This window comes from Rutilus rutilus (genome assembly GCF_951802725.1).
Source record: "Rutilus rutilus genome assembly, chromosome: 15".
Taxonomy (NCBI): Eukaryota; Metazoa; Chordata; class Actinopteri; order Cypriniformes; family Leuciscidae; genus Rutilus; species Rutilus rutilus.
The window spans coordinates 36,620,983-36,639,343 of NC_140220.1; the positions used below are offsets into that span (position 1 = coordinate 36,620,983).

The 18,361-nt window shown below is 38.2% G+C and overlaps 1 protein-coding gene across 25 annotated transcripts in view; it reads right to left on the bottom strand.

Moving 5' to 3' along the window:
- ptprk (protein tyrosine phosphatase receptor type K) overlaps nt 1-10,584 on the bottom strand; it is a 182,438-nt gene extending 171,854 nt beyond the window's left edge. For 17 of the 25 annotated variants that reach the window (XR_014629946.1, XR_014629947.1, XM_084432118.1 and 14 more), the window contains exons 1-2: nt 10,332-10,584; nt 8,840-8,863 (exon numbers count right to left, since the gene is read on the bottom strand). Coding sequence is in view for 23 of the 25 variants with exons in the window: in XM_084432118.1 (XP_084288244.1) it covers nt 8,840-8,863; nt 10,332-10,404 (97 nt within the window). In the remaining 2 variants the exon portion in view is untranslated. The remainder of the gene's footprint in view (nt 1-8,839; nt 8,864-10,331) is intronic. The other 8 variants (XM_084432120.1, XM_084432119.1, XM_084432115.1 and 5 more) reach the window with 1 other exon arrangement.
- Between the last annotated feature and the right edge of the window lie 7,777 nt (nt 10,585-18,361).

Below are 18,361 nucleotides of genomic sequence, written 5' to 3' on the forward strand. Positions count from 1 at the left end.
TTCCTAATTTCGATTCCAATAAGGTAAAATAAAAACTTAGATATCAATCACATTTAGTCTTATAGCAAAACATTTAATAGTAGCTGAATATCATGAACACAAATCAACAGGCTAAAACACTTACACAAGGAACGTTTGCCTGTGGTTTAAAAATACCATAGAAAAACAACTAGCCCAACTAATATACATTTCAAACATTATTAAAGACAAGTAAACACTCAGTAATTAAAAATAACAAATAAAAAATGTATTAGCAATTGGAGCAAATAAATAAAACTAAACAAAGAGAGATTGAAATAAACAGTGTTTTAAGATTTTCATGTACAGAAACTATAATCAAATATTAAAAATAACACTGCACTTTATAAATAAAATATACATTACAAATATAGTTAAAGTTATTCAGTCAAGAACAAGTTGTTCTTGTTGTTTGATTAGTGTTATTATAGAGACGGCCGCAGGAATATTAGTGTTATTCAGGGATGGAAATTAACTTTTTTGTCCACCGGCCACTGTGGCTTGTGGATTTCAAAATCTACCAGCCACTCAATGTTTTTACCAGCCACTTTCTTGTTTTTAACCGACAATGTGTAACTGCATGTGAAAATTAATACTACAAGATCTACAATACTTAACAGTTTATTTAATCTCAAGTCTCAATGAAATACTGACATTTTCTCTTTCTCTCTTATATATATTTCTCTTTTTTACCTGGATATCGCATTTGAATGATTCGTGGTCTTTTATGGCTTCCAGTTTTAGGTTTTTAGTCCCAACAATGAAACTAGGGCTGGGCGATATGGACCAAAAGTCATATCCCGATTATTTAGGCTGAATATCGATATACGATATATATCCCAATATTTTTTCCGCAAAGTGAGAGCAAATGTTCAGTCAAAGTCAAAGCCAAATATGACATGTCACAAGTAGTTTTATTGAAACCGGCTATTTCCACACACACAAGTACTGTCCCCCTTTACTTAACATAAATTGTAAGAATATGACTAATAGTAAAGACTAGTACTAATAAATAAACATTAGGCCTATGCTAAAGCTATTAAATAGCAGTCCCAAACTAGTTTTTGTTAATACAATGTTGGTATGAGCCACTAGAGTCATTTAAAAATATAAAAAATAACACAAAGAAAAATAAAGTGGCATTTTGGGGTTAATATGGAAACGACAGTTACCATGGTGAATACACAATATTAACAATAACTGTTAATGAACCATGGAAACTGCTCCTGGTGAATAGTATGAAAATCATCCCTGCATTACTTTTATTTTGTGTAATTTACAACGTAACGGCGTTGCATGCTCGTAGTTTATTTTGCACTTTATATACAGTGAGGCGATACACAGCGCGCCGCCGCATGCGCGTGCAATTGAAGAGTGTTCGCTATGAGAACAGGATAACGGCTGACGTGACAGGACAAGAAAGTCCGTTTTTCTGAGGTGAAAGACTTTATTTCAGCGTACACTTATGTCCTCTAAAAGTGTCCGCCGTCTGTGTGAAACAGTATATTTTTATTTACCCGCCACGGTGGCCGGTAGGTGAAGCGAGTTTACCCGCCACAACACAAAATCACCCGCATTTGGCTGGTGGCGGGTGCTAATTTCCATCCCTGGTGTTATTATAGAGACGGCCGCAGGAATATTAGTGTTATTATAGAGATGGCAACAGTAATATTAGTGTTATTATAGAGACGGCCGCAGTAATATTAGGCTGCTGTCACTTTAAGAGTTTCACGGATCCAATATTCTGTTACACGTGTGTGTGCAGCACTGAAAACAGTTTAATTTAAATTTTATAACAAGTATCCGATTCCTGACCTCAAGTATTCGATTCTATCACATTACGTTAGTTAGTTTCATTATCATGGACTTTTAGTTTGTTTTCATGTTCATCATGTGTTCCTTTGTTCAGTTTCCCGCTCCTCAGTATTAGTTCATGTGTGTCAGCTGTGTTCTATTACTCGTTCTCATTTGTGTTTGCTATATAAGTTGGTCCCTCACATTCATTCTCTGTCCGATCACCGTTACCCTATGTGTGTGTTACCCTGTATAGTTAAAAGTTACTATAGTTAAAGTTATTCAGTCAAGAATGAGTTGTTTTTGTTGCTGTTTGATTAGTGTTAATAGTGAGACGGCAACAGGAATATTAGGGTGCTGTCACTTTAAGAGTTTCACGGATCCAATATTCTGTTACACATTAAACGTCGTGTTGATTCTTCTGTCTTCCTGAAACCACACGTGACAGATTCCAGAACTGGAATCGATTTTCGATTCCCAACCCTATACTTAACCAATAAAAAAAGTGTTAAAAAGAGCTTGTGACTAAAGCACGTAACTCCATTTGCTCCTCAAACTGTCAGTCAAAGCCCATAGCTCCGCCCACCTCTATCATCAATGAAGTTCTGCTCTCAGTTTGGAGCGTCTCTGCTTATATGCAGTTGGAGAGTAAATAAAGAACTGATGTTTGATTAAGTACAGCGTTTTCTTTACTCTACAAACACAGTATATATAAAGGCTAATGTATGTGTATTTGAGGAGCGGAGAAAAGTGTCTTCATCTGGCATTTGTCGTTGAGCCACAGTCAATACTGTCTTAAACAGCCCGTGTGAAGCACTTCATCTTTAATAACATGAGAACAGAGACACTGAGCAGCCACATAAACACACTAAACTTCATAACCTGTAAGTTGATGAAAGCGTAATGCGATGCTCTTACTGTGTCAGATGAAGCCGTTCTGAATGATGAAGGACGAAACATGTAACTCAACGTAACTCCATTTCAGCTTGATTTTTGTAACATGTTAATAATAAAATGTTGTGTCTGACTAAAGCCACAATATCAACTTTGACAACACAACGTTAATTATTTATTATATTCTCTGAAAAGCAGTGGTTCGGGACACACACGGTTTCCACCCAACAGTGACTATATAAATATCCTGTATATAAGGACCACCCCCTACAGAGGCAGAGATGATTGACAGCGCCGAGCCCCGCCCCCTGAGGCCCACCTGTGCCGACGCTTCCCGCCGGCTCTCCCTCAGGCTAGCACAGCTGTTCCCCAAAACATTTGACCTTATGCAGTAAAGTAGGCTGAAAACACTTAGGAACAGATGCAATGCTTTTCTGTTTGTTTGCCTGAAGGATAGGGCTGGGCGCTTCAGTTTACAGCAACTCAACCACACAAAGACCTTCACTCAAACCTTACAAAGAGGGCTTCGTGGTCTCAGAGACGTTAAACTGACATTATTCACAGCTATACTAATGCTCAATGACATGACACTCATTTCTGCCTCTATCTATTAATTGATTAAAAAAATGCTACTCAATACTTACACTGAGTTGAACTCAGTTCATGTTGTTCATTTCAAAATGAAAATTCATTTTGCATATATATCTGTTCTAATGTCAAACTGAATGTAATTCTTTAAAATGTAAGCCTTAAGTGTTTTGTCATAATGTAAAATGTATATTTTCACTGCTTATTAATATTTCAGTAAAGTGCCCACTCCATCAACATTTTTATTATGTGTTATTTTAATCTTTAGTTTTCAATTATATTAAACAGAATACAACATCAACGCACATACACCAAAAAATGTCAAACAAAAACGTCTAGATAAATGACTAAAATGCTCTTATATACCTAATGGGTTTTTGTTAATGAATAATAACTACTATTATTATTATTCCAGCAAGGTTACAGTGATGAAAGAGCACTGCAATAGTTGAGGAAGAACCTGCTTCTGATGTTTTTCAATATAGTGTCATTACAGATGTTATATTAGCTTTTACAAGTGCGAGTCAGACATCAGAAGTAGGCCAGTTTGAGCCGTGACGCGCTTAATTCAGCCCAAGTCTGAGAGGATTTCACATGTGTGCGTCTCAAAGGAGCGAAGAATGAAAGACAGGTAAATCACACACACACACACACACACACACACTCCTGGACGTGTTCAAACTTGATATCTCCAAAACGTCATGGTGTTGACACAGATATAAGACAGCCTGACTCCAGACAGATGAATCACGGCGAGGCATACGCTCTCTCTCTCTCTCTCCTTCTCATTTCCAGTCTCATTCGCACTCGCTCGCCCTCATCTCAGATCTGTCATCCGCGCTCCTGTCTCAGCATGTGAGCTGTCCGTCACGATTAACGCACCTATCTGCCGTCCTGACGCCGGGGAGTCAGAGGACATGACAACCATTTTGTGCAAAATTAAGGCTGCGGAGTGATTTTAACAACGGCAAGGTTGAGCCGAGAGCGTTCACGGGAGGAAACGCTGTGAGAGTCGCCCGAGGAGAGACAAAACGCAAATGAGATTCAACGCTTCTCGGATGTTCCTCCTGAACAAAAGACTCTCATGTCAACTTTAAAGCTTCAAATCTCAACAACGTCTCGTACTGTGCTCAGATTTACAGACATAAAGAGAAAATCCCAAATGAGATCTCTTTCTAATCTAGTTTCCACTATAAAGCGATGAGATTAAACGGAAATGTCTCCCGCTTCTCAAAGTATTCTCCCGAGCGAAACACCCAGTAGTCTCGCGTTTTCTTTGTGTGTCTTCAGTTTGAGATCTCATCCACATCACACAAACTGTCCTCAGACTTCACACCAGAATCTGCGATTGAAAGTCTCAGATCTGCAACGCTTGTCATCAAATTCGGTGTTAAAATCAATGATTGGGATTTGTGTCCGCCAGGAGTTTCTCAGAGAAACACCTGGGACCAAACCGGCTCCTTGATGAGTGAAGCTGATCTGAAAGAGCAACACGATTCTCCTCCGGGTGACGGCACGACGCTGAAAGGATGTTTTCCTTTAAAGAGAGCTTACGATCGGCGCTGTGGGCTTAATTCGATAATCACCAGCACCATCATCATAATCTTTATGGATATCAGGACAGTCACAAATCACAACACGCCGCTCTTCGAAGCCCGAGGGCAGAGAGGAAATAAAACAAAAACAATCGAATGACCAAATCCTCAATCCGACTTTCCCTCCTTTGGCTGTGATTCGAGCCTCTCTAAAGGAGCTTACAGGCCCTGCTGCCCATTACTGTGGTAATCCACAAAGTGCTCGTCCTCCGCAGGCAACAGCGTCTCTGTGGAAAAGCCCTGCGCTTCTCTGAGGGGAACGTGTCAGCAGATGTTCACTGACCTCCAGCCTCACCAAATCACACTCATCACACCACGCAGATCCCTTCAAAACCGCCGCGCTCGTCCTCCTGTGTGTCACGTGACCTGAGCTTCAACGCAAACACACACATCACGACGCACTTTGACCTCCACGGGAAACACTTCAATCTAGTGTCCTTGTTGCACACGTTATATGTGGCTACTATAGTAATATCTTAAATTATGCATGATTAGAGGTGTGCGATATTGACAAAAAATTATTAGTGCTGGGCAACGATTAATCGCATCCAAAATATTTTATTTTTACATAATATATGTGTGTGCACTGTGTATAATTATTTTGTATATGTAAATACACACACATGCATGTATATATTTAAAAAAAATGTGTTATGTATATATAAATTAATGAAATATATATACAGTGTATGCAAATATTTCTTAAATATATACATGCATGTGTGTGTATTATACAAAATAATTATACACAGCGCACACACATATATTATGTAAACACAAACTTTTATTTTGGATGCGATTAATCTTTGCCCAGCACAAAAAATTATTTCTCAATATTTTCTGGGATTTTCTCGATAATGATAATTAGACGATATTTTGCTGAGTGTGTTTGTTGTGTTGGTATCTTGGCAGGTTAAGGACTAATGTGGACCGTTTTTGATATTGTGATGCTCAGTTCACAGCAGTGACAGAAATCATCTTTTCCATTAAGTTTAAATAGATTTTTTTTACCTCTTACGGGCAGTTTTTACTTTATAAAGGCTTTTTTTTTTTTTTACTATTAAATGTATGGATCATATTTTGTGTCAAATTCTAACATTTAATCAATAAATAAAAATAATAATAATAATACTCGATAATGTCATATCGCACATCGTTAAAACAACAATCACTATATTATCGTAGACGATATATATCGTACACCACTATGCACGATCACACGCAACTAACCCTATATGGAAAGTACATTTAATATTACTATAGTAGCTAAATATATAATTACACTGTAACAAGGACGCCTTAAAATAAAGTGAAACCGAAAAGTGTTGCATTCAGAATCACAGAATGGAAATGTGACTGTTTATTAATTTGCATGTAATATCTAGTGTGTAGAATATGATGAATATTCAATGTGCTTTTGATGTTGTGTCATATCTAGATACAATTTTCAAGCAGTGATACATCTTTCAAATTGGCCAATAATCTTCAAATGAAAAAGTCATTTATAATGTGAATGCTGGATTTCCAGTGCTTGTGTCGACACACGGACACTTAAGGTGAAGACACGTCCTCAACACATGCCCTGCTGACAGGTCAGCACTGTTTCTAATGAGAATAACTTCATTCATTCAGATTCACTGAGCATCGACTCCATAAGTGCGCCGACAAAACCTCAGCATCAGCCGAGGCGACGTTACGCAGGACTGGATTAAAAATCCATACAGCTGCATCAGATGAAACACTAAAGCGCTCCACACACTTGTCAGGTATTGATTCTGTGCGCATAATCTGAGAAACTTCAGCGAGGAGAAAAAGCGCTGTCCGAAGACAATACCTGTCTGCTGTAAATAGATTTTGTAGCGAGTCTGCAAAATAAGCACGGCTCTCTCTCTCTCTCTCTCTCTCGCAGCTGCTGTGATAAGCAACTCGCGGCCGAAGCTGTGATTTAACACAGACACGAGGCCCTCAGCGACCCAGCAGATCAGATCCTGCAGACGAGGAACACCACATCTCTCTGGTCTTCTGCGTGGTTCATCACAGCAAAATTACCTCGACTTTCTCTGGAACACTTTATTTTACAGTGCCATTGTTACACGTGTTACACATGGAGTAATAACTATAAATTATGCATAATTAGATGCAACTAACCATAAACCAAACCCTAGTCCTAACCCTATAGTACGTACATGTTAATATTACTCAGTACTTAAATGTATAATTACACCGTTACAAAGGCATCTTAAAATTAAGGGTTACACTTTATTTGGTAACACTTTATTTTACAGTGTCATTGTTACAAATGTTACATGTACTTACCATAGTAATAACTATAAATTATGCAAAATTACATGCAACTAACCCTCAACCAAATCATAATCCTACCCTAACCCTATAGTAAATAGATGTAGTTGCTTAATATTACTCAGTACTTAAATATATAATTACACTGTAACAATGACACCTTAAAATAAAGGTGTCTGTGTTACAGTGTAATTATATATTCAAGTACTAAGTAATAATAATTAACTACATGTACGTACTATAGGGTTAGGGTTAAGATGAGTGTTTGGTTTAGGGTTAATTGCATGTAATTATGCATAATTTATAGTTATTACTACAGTAACTACATGTAACAATGACACTGTAAAATAAAGTGTTACCTATAATTGCCCAATTTTGTTGCCTTTAAAGTCAATGTGAGATCATGCAAATCGACACAATTTTGACATGATATTACTCTTACTGGAAATATTCCCATTGTTCCACACATTTTAAAGTTAACATGAATTGTAAGTTGTGCTGATCTTTTCTTCTTTATTGTGTCGTATATATTCGAGTGAAACGCTTCAGGAACAAGAACAAATGTGGGCGGGGCTTGACTGTGTCTGTGGGGAATTGATTGGAAGGTTGTGGTTTGCTATTGGTGGATCTCGTGTGATTGACAGGTTGCCCCGCCCTCGTCATCAGAGAGGAGAAGAGATGTCTCTGCAAGTTTTCTTTCTTTTTGACCTTACAAAGAATGTCCAAAACAAAAAGCAAGCCCCAAATATTGTTGACAGCCAGTCAAGTGCTGTTCTCCACCGACAGACTCTCAGAGCATCAGACTCATTTCCGCTGGATACACCGAATCTCAGTTCTCCAGGGCCAAAACCTTCGGTGTGGAAGACAAAACACACGCTCATATTCTTCTATTCCTCCTCAGACTCACTTAACATCACTTTACATCCCATCTCGATCATTACGTCCACACCGATGGCACACGGGCCAAAATAACGACCCGAGAAGCAAAGCATTATATTCAAATCACGAGTTAGCCTTTCACGACTCCACGCACAAATGCCTTGTTAAAGTCACATTGAAGACCTTGCTTTCTCTCGGCTGTAAAAGCATAACCCCCCCCCCCACACACACACACACATGTAATCGGAGTCTGCAGCAAACGTGTAAGAAATGTGCATAATTTGCCATTGTGTCTGAGCGCCGTTTGCAAGGCTTTCCTTTAAAACCATTTCAAAGTCAGCATGCCAACGGCTCCGAGTGCTCTGAAGAAATGCAGAAGAAAGCTTTCTCTTTGTCCTTCTCTATAATCATGTTTCTATGACAGCCCGCAATGAAATTTACTCGGAGTAAGAATCAAGACGTGGCTTATTACAAACACAAGTCCAGCACTTTTACTCTGAAAGCTGATCGCGTGGGGATTCTGGGAAGTCATTGGTTCCCTGTTAAGTGTGCATTTGAGGGGTAAACAAAGCTGAATTGTGCGTCGATATGTTTGTCTGATCAAGTGCATGACTGCGGCTCAGGGTCGCGCAAACCCGCGCTCGTTTGGCTGACGGAGCGGCACATCGGGACGAGGTCATTGGGTCAATCGTTCAGACACAGATGCCCAGGACAGATGTTTATGATGATGATGATGATGATGATGATAGTGGCATGGATTTACGACTCACCTTTCTCCGCATGTCCCATTTGAGCTGCGTCCAGGGAAAGAGAAAAAGAGCGATATATCAGGGATTAGCTGGCTCGTTCAAAGCGAGCGCTGATCCCCCTCTTCATTTCCATAACACGCTGGCATAATTACACCAGTCACTAATCAATCCCAGCCTCACGTAATTTGCCATTTGTCATCCGTTGTTTTTGATTATTCTAATAGAATTAATCCGAGGGTAAGACTCGCTGATTAATTAATCAGCAATTACATAGACAGCTGTATCCCCCCACAGACGGAGCTGTGATACGGGTTACAGATGTGAGCAATCGCAAGATTAGAAAGCGTTAGATGTGTGTAAATCATCTGTCTCTGTACAGGCAAAACTTTTATGATTTCAGTCAATTAAAAAAAAATTATAATCTGACCCCCCCGATGATATTTTACAATAAATTATCTGTGATTATTTACAAAGTGACCAACAATACTAATAATAACAGTTATAAAAATGTTGCAATAATTATAAAAAGTGATCATTTATGATTTGATAATGTCCATTGGTTCGATTTATAATGTCACATTTGGGGACGTAAAAACAACACTATCAAACCTCATGCATTTCTCTCAGTTGGTAACAGCTCTATTTTATCCTCATATCTGTGAAAGAAACTAATCATTTCAACTAAACATCTGCCAAAATTATTCAAAATGTGCCAGTTTGCACTGATACACTGTGATGCTTTGAGGTCACATTTGTGCTCCAGCTAAAACCTACAATAATTATAATTGAATAATATATTTTTTTAAGAAATCTGATACTGTAAAGAAAACAAACTCCTGTAAAGAAACATCTTTCAAAATTTGAACAAACTCAAGTAAATCAGAGGTTTGATCCAACACATGATCGGGGTTTTCCCTACAGTTCTGAAAAATCCTCGTGTGAGAATGTATAATTTGAAGCCAATCCTGAAGGATACTAATGAACGCAACATCTAAAGAGGATTTTTGATTTTCTAAGATGTTGCATATTGTGTAGCCTACTTCTAAACACGCAGGACTTATAATAATGTTTTCCTACGAGACGACTCGGGAGTTTTAAACCCGTACAACTCCGACGCATTTGTCGTGTCATTAGAACGATTGTATTAGAAATATTCTATTAGAACGATTCTGTTTTCTGTTGTGTTGTAAAGAAAGAGAATTCTCGTTAGAATCTGCTCCCAGTGACGACAGAAATTCCAGGCGGGCAGTTGAGCAGGGTTAGTGGGGCTCGGTGAAGCACTTTCACTCCGCAACTGAAATACCTGTGTTCTCCCTGTTCTCTAGCACAAAACCAGCACAAATCACCACTACACACACACATGTCCCGTCCAAAGAGCCACCTGGACACATAAACGAACTAACCGAGTGCTCGAGCCACACATAAAGGTGCGCACGCATTCAAAGCAACAACCGCATAAACTTTTGGTCGTTCCGCTCCAGGGATCGTTAAAGGTGAATGTTTAGGCACTTACCGGGTGTGTACTGGGCTCCTGCGCCTCCAAACGCAGTGTGCAGGACTACCATGCTGAAAATGATGGTATCCATATCTGTCGGCCGAGTTGAGAAAGTTTTTAAAAGTGTTGGGAATTGTTTCTTATTCCAGCCGATCCGCGCGCCCCATGCTCTCTCTCTCTCTCACACTCTCTTTCTCTCTCTCTCTCTCTCTCTCCGTGTCTCGCGCTCGCTCCGATACTCTGTTGCGCTGCGAGTGGCGAGAGTGAGTGCGTGACGTCACCAGCGCGGTGGCCCTTTACGAGTGGAGAAGCGCGCGCCCCCTACTGACGGACACTGACATCATCATCATCATCACTGTGCGCGCTCACCTCATTCTCCCTCTTCTCGCCGTCAAACACTTCAGTTCAGGTGCTGCTGCTGCTGCTGCTGGAAGAGCTTTTTGTTTAACCACTACTACCTGACTGGGAAAGGTATGAGAAACCACTCTGTGACCACCTGAGCACTGAGCTCTCAATACAAGCACTTGTGTCAGCCAATCACAAAGCCTTTTGGCATGTCAATCATTTGGGGGCGGGGTTTCGCAGAGAGGGCTAGATCTGGCAGAAGTTATCAAAACTGTTCAGACTACTGCATTTAAACTCTCGATAGTTTCGATTTATTTATTTTAGATATTTTTTAAACGCTACATTCAGCAGGTAAATTGCAAAATATAATGACTTTATGAACACTCTTTCATTGGTCAAATCAACAAAAAGCCCTGCCACAAACTCACACCATTGGTTGACTCGAACTAAAAGGGAAATGATATCACTGAGTCAGAGTTACACATCAATCTGTAAATGGTTTAGGCTGGTAACTATCAGAGGTGGACAAAGTAGGCTACACAACTTCCTTACTTGAGTGAAAGTACAGATACTACTGGTCAAATATTACTCCGTTACAAGTAAAAGTTGTAAAGACCGATTTTTACTTAAGTAAAAGTACAGAAGTACTCGTTTTTTAAAAGTACTTAAGTATCAAAAGTAAAAAGTAAATGTCAATGCATTGTTTTATTATTGTTGCATTGTTGTATGTAATACTTACAGTACCTTATGCCTCTGAATCTATACCTATGTAAAAAGTTTACAGAGAAAAAAAAAATACTCAAGTAAAGTACAGATACTCAAAAAGTGTACTTAAGTACAGTACTCAAGTAAATGGACTTTGTTACTGTCCACTTCTGGTAACTATAATATCAAAGTTATTAAGGTTTGAAAATCTTTCATTTACTTACATTGTCTGAATGCTCGTTCATCATATATGTGCGCTGATTTGTGATTGATTTCATACTGAATTGTGATCACTCGTGTCGTGACTGCAGAGAAATGGAAAAGTTGACATAGGCCCCAAGCTTAAAAACCCCTTGGGAGGACACATTTCAAGGCAGGACGGCATCAAGGCCCAATGTTAGTTTCACTTCCTTTCTCTTGAGAAACCTTCATCTGATCGATTTTTGAAGGCAGCATAGATGTATCCTTCGCTGCCTTTCATTTTCCACAATCCTGTGCTTTCCATTCGGTGACAGTTCGGTAAAAAATAGAAAAATAAACGATGGAGTCTGAAATTTGTTTTAAATTGAAATTGAAAAAAGTAACAAATCCTTCCCTCACGGGTCAATTCGACCCCCATAATCAATTCACGGGTCAATTTTGATTAATTCCCCTTAATCAAAAATCACAGGTCAATTCGACCCCCTTAGGAATGAATTGAATGTGAGGAATGCTTCAGTACACAGAGAAAAACCTAAAAATGCTCAAAATTCTAACAAAAAATGCTAAGACTTTAACAAATTATTTTTTATATATAATGCCTACATGTGTATCTTATGGAAGCTTGTTTCCGCCACAAAATAATAATAAAAAAAGATAATTGCGACTTTTTATCTCACAATTGCGAGTTTTATTGAGAAATAAAGTCAGAATTGTGAGATTTAAAGTCAGAATTGCGTGTTATAAAGTCCGAATTCTGACTTTTTTTCTCGCAATTGCGACTTTATATCACGCAATTCTGACTTTATAACACATAATTGCGAGTTTATATCTAAGATATAAGATATTAGATATAAACTCACAATTGTGATATATAAAGTCCAATTCTAAGAGGGAAAAAAGACGTACTTTTTTTTTTTTACCTCAGAATAGTTTATATCTCACAATTCTGACTTTATAACATGCAATTGCGACTTTATATCATGCAATTCTGACTTTATATCTCGGAATTGCGACTTTATATCTCAGAATTGCGACTTTATTTCTCAGAATTGCGACTTTATTTCTCACAATTCTGACTTCATATCTCGCAATTCTGAGAAAAAAAGTCACAATTCTGACTTGATATATCGCAATTGTGAGAAAAAAGTCAGAATTGTGAGATAAAAAGTCGCAATTATTATTATTTATTTATTATTCAGTGGCGGAAACAAGCTTCCATAGTATCTGAATGCACACTGAAGAGAAATGGCTTTAGGACCCAGCGGAACAGCTCATTTGCTCCATATAGAGCTATAAGGCCATCTAGTGGCATGAAATATGATGTTATATTGTTATTTTTCCACAAGAGGTCGGCAAAGACACCCAATGTAAGATATTTTGAGCTGAAATAAAATAAAAAATAAAAGCAAAATCTCCAAAATAATTGCATTAAAAATAGAACAAATAATAGCAAAATGAAATAAAATAAGCTTTCTGGACAACAAAAAAATGTAAGTATAATTTTAGCGCTTCGGGTCATTATAACCCGCGAGGGAAAGATATGTTACAAAGTGCGAGGGAAGGATGAGGGTTAAATATTCGCTTTCACTAAAGCTCTCTGTTTAGTCTAAACAGTTACGCTGCCTCAGAAGTCTGAAATCAGTGTCGTGAGGAACCTGGCTTTGTGCGCATATGCTGCCTTCAAAGGCAACAAGTCACTGCCTAAGTTTTGGGACGCAGCCCTAGACGTAGGCTATGTGTGCATCTGTAGGGGTGTGTGTCAACATGAACAACTGAATACACTGAACCCAATGCGTTCAGGTGTGGAGATGTTGGCGGGACGGTCCGTCTGCTCACTACGTCTGGAGAAATGCTAATGAAAGCAGAGAGAGAGAGAGAGACATGGAGGGAGGAGAGGAAGGAAAAAGTAAGAATACACGCCAAACAACAAAGTGAATCAGTGAGCCGCTCGAGGCTGCAGGTATTGCAAAAATGAAAGAGAAAAAAACATAGACGAGCGCTTCAAACAGTCGCTTTGATAAACAAGGTTATGTGTACATAGTACCAGAGGAGTAAAGGTAGGCAAAGTTTATTAAAATAACTGTTTTCATCTCTCTCCCCCCAGAGCTGATCCGGACCTCCCTGGGGCCCTAAGCAAAATTCTGTTAAGGGGTCCTCATACCTGACCCCTGACCCCTGAGCAATGTGAACCATTAGCCATTGCCACACAGTCACACCTGACGCCCCAGTGCTCCCACTATCCTCCCTACTTTAACTAGTACTAATGAAAATGTAATTCCTGATATCAGAAATAGACATTGTTACTAGAAAAAGTACATTCTTAATATCAAGAATTCACATTTTAAATAGTACAATTTAAATTATTGATATCAAAAATGCATCCTGTGAATGAATAAAAGCTCAAATGGCTTGTTATAGCATGTCACTGTGTTTTAAATGATAAAAGCAATACTTAATACTTTTTTTTAATTACTTTTTTTAGTTATTATTTACTGAGGGATGTGCATCCACATTGACCACCAGTATGTCCAGCCAATCAACATTTTAAATGCAATATACTGTATAGCCTATAAATCAATAGTCAATGTCAATACATTGCTTTCCATCTTGCTTTATTGCAGAGTTGTAACTTAACTGACTTGGAGACTTTAGATAATCATTGTCTTGTTTTAAAAGTATGTGTGCCTAAAATGAGGAGTCCCATCACGCCCATACACTGTCAGAAATAGGGGTACAGTAGGAGTCCATTTCTGTCCCCCAAGGTACAATCTACACTAACATACCCCATAGGGCTTATTGGACCTCAAGGTACCTTTTTGAGGGCCAAAAAGCATTAAAAGGTACAAATTTGTATATATTTAAAGGTTAAGGTACAATATTGTACCCTTGAGGGTTCAGCCCCAGTGACAAGCCATTGAACCCCTAAAGGTACAATTATGTACTTTATTTTCTGAGAGTGTACTGTACTGTACTGGTCCCCACTGATGTTCCTGCTGGATAGTGCGCGTTTCATTTCGTGCACGCGCATATGAACGCATGTTAACGCGCGACGCGGTTATCTTTTCCGAGCTGCAGTTTATAAATAAACTTTGTCGTTTATCAAACATAATAAATAGCTGTATTTCACTATCACTTTTTTTGTCAGGCACAAAGTCACAGAACACAGCCCTGGAAGTGGCCGGTGTTGTAAGCAAGACACAGACAGACCAAAAGATGCACTGGCCAGCGGGGTTAGACAGACTAGAGAGAGATGCACATCAACTTAAACACAAGTCTGCCTGATAGCTGATTCACTCTCATGGTGTTCTCTCTCTCTCTCTCTCTCTCTCTAATTTTCTCCTCGATATTGTAAACTTTGATTGACGCGCTTTGACACGAGGGGAGGCGGGGCCTTGAGTGATGTCTCTGGTTCCCTCACAGACGCCGGTTCACACAGCAGCTGAACGCGCTTCTCAATCCACTTCAGCCTCCATGGAGGAACAGTAGAAGTTTGGGCCCACTTCATATTGAGTCTTTAACTACTATGTACTTACATTACAAAAAAAAATGGGTAACACTTAATTTTACAGTGTCCTTATTACACATGTTACATGTAGTTACTGTAGTAATAACTATAAATTGTGCATAATTATATTCAACTAACCATAAACCAAACCAAACCTTACCCTAATACTATAGTAAGTGCATGTAGTTAAATCAGATATTTTAAAACATAAGTACGGTGTAAAAACATGTATGTACACAATAAGTGCATTGTATCAAATGATTCATTTACATGTTACATATAAATCACTTTTAATACAAAGTGGAACCCAGCTTTTTGATTAAATGGTTTACTGAGTTTTGGTTGATATGTGACATATGGAACCGTTTGTCAAATTTAAAGTTGCAAGTTATTCTTCATCAATCTCTATACAGTCAAACTCACTTTGGTTATGAAAAATTTCAAAACGTCAACAACAAATACCGTGTGCTCAGGAATCAGTGTTAATGGTTTAACTTGATGAGGTATGAATCATGAATGAAATAAAACATTCATCATAACTTTAATTAAATTTGTAAAAAAAAAATTTTTTTATTAACATTCTGGACTGAATCTGTCATTGTTAGTCTTTCCTTTTGTGCAGCAGTTGAATTATTAGAGATGATGAAGAAGAAGATGAAGAATTTTCTTCAATAAAAACAAAACAAAAGCAGTAATCCAGCGAGAGTGTACATTGCAACAGTGTGTACTAAAACACAACCAACACCAGACAAAACTGAATGAAAAAAATCTTTGATAATGAAACTATGACTGAGCTTGACAGTGTGTGTGTGTGTGTGTGTGTGTGTGTGTGTGTGTGTGTGTGTGTGTAAGAGAGAGAGAGAGAGAGAGAGAGAGAGAGAGAGACCGTGTGTGTGTGTGTGTGTGTGTGTGTGTGTGTGTGTGTGTGTGTGTGTGTGTGTGTGTGTGTGTGTGTGTGTGTGTGTGTGTGTGTGTGTGTGTGTGTGTGTGTGTCTGTGTGTGTGTGTGTGTGTAATATTGCTTTTCCCAGTTATAAACAAGACATTAATATTGATTTGCTAAGATTTCAGATGCAATATGGCCATTGATTTTGGTTATTTTTGCTCTGTAAAATGCCCAAAAACACAGTGAACACAGGCATGCAGAGTGACACGAACAGTGAAATAATCCAGTGCGGAAATATGAAATATTGTAACCGTGTTTGAAAGTAGAGCTGGAAACATCTCTGAAGGACTGTGAGTTGAGCTTTCATACGACGGTTCTGTGAGAGCTATTACAGTGTTACGGTGTTGTAGTCAGGTCACTGCTCCTGAAATACATCCTAGACAGTAAATCAAAGTATCTGATGCAAAACCCCGCTGTAAGAAAAGTCAATATACACACAAACATATTTGCAAAGGTATTGCCTTCCACCTCAAGCCAAACACAAATGAAGAAACAGAATACATGCAAACATATGTAGCTGTAACAAGATGAAGACAGCATCCAATACGAAGGAGGAACTTAAATACATGATGTTGATGAACTAAATGATCAGCTGTGATGATGAGTTATTGCCTATGGTTACTGATGAGTGGCGGGAAATTAGAACAAAGGAAACATGTGACTGAAGACAAACAAACTAAAAGTTCATGAAAGTTAAACTGAACATAAACGTGACAGTAACATCACCTAACTTCAGGTTTACATCACTGTTAGTTAGTTAGTTAATATAAACTAACTAATGACAATAAATGGAACCTTATTCTAAAGTATTATCAATTATTTTTTCATTTCTCACAATTTGTTTCTCTGATCTTTGTATCTGTTACAGATGCTGTTAAATTTTCTGCTTGATGCAAATTACATTATTATTAGCATGCATCATAATGACTATTACAGCACAGTGATTATCACACTGAATGATAAATTGTGGCTGTGTTGAATCTGGTCCTCATAAGCTTCAGTCTCAGCAGGATAATGAAGGTTAATTATGAATTAATAGTGTTTACAGTGATAAAAGTGTTCATAAGATTTGCACAGCGCTGCCCCGCCCAGGTGATGACCCCGCCCCTTCAGTCACTCACTCCGAGATCACAAGAGGACTTCATGTGATTACAGATGAGACTTGAAACGCTCTTCATCCATGTCTCCTCTCATCGCCTGCCCCCTCTGTTAGATGCTTGTTGTGAAATGGATCAATTCAGCCCTGGCTTCTGGTTGGTTAATCCAGTGTTGCAGTCACACACATGTCTGCACAGTACCTGTAGAGATCATCTATTAAAGTCGGCATCAAGCTGAAGGTCTTTTCTTCCCTAATGTGACGTATATCTGAGCGAAAAGGCTTCAGGAATAAGAACAAGTGTAGGGCGGGGCTTGATTGTGCATGAATTACATTGAAGTACATACAAAAATGTATGTAAAAGAATACAGATAAGAATACAAATTAAAACTTTTAATTTTACATTATTACAAAGTGAACTTTTAAATATAGTTATGACTCACGAAAGTGAACTCTCGTTAATTACACTTAAGTTGGCTTTTATTTCAATTATATTATATTATCTATCTGTCACGTGTGGTGATACCATCCAAAATGAGAACACAGGAATTCAGGAATTCAATAATACTTTAATTCACAAAAGAACACAAATATGTACCACATTAAATACTGACAATTACCAACAAAGAACTGAACAAAACAGGGAGTTCTCATACACAGAATAATAAGGGGCAGTGATTGACAGTTGAACATAATAAGTAACCAAGGAGACAAACTAGGAAACAATCAAGGCTAAACTGAACTGAAAAAAAGAAAAGAAACAAACACGTAGGAATGAAAAGACAAATAAACAAAACAAGAACTGAACACAAACAGGCAGTACCCCTTACTATCCTTTAATATGAGTTTCTAGTTAAAAACTGGACATGAACACCTTCTCAAGTCGTATTTACCACAAGCTTGGGGATCATTTTCATACCCAAGTTCCCTAGTTAGGCGTGCCATAAACTTTAAACATGGCAGAGAGGAGAACGACTGCTGCTTTGACAGATATTTTTTATTAGTTTTTTCCACAACCGCTACATCACCTTGTCTTGTCGTTAAAGTATAGTGCATATTTACAAATATGAATAATCATTTGAAGCATATTGTGTGTTTCATACACAGTAAAAATAGCCTGTATTTGACCGGAATCATCACAATCGTCAGCAAGATATCTAGATAGCGCGGTGAATGTTTATATTGTTGTCAATGAATGGGATGATATAATTTTGGCTCTAATAAGTCTTTCCCAAAAATAGACAAGAATAA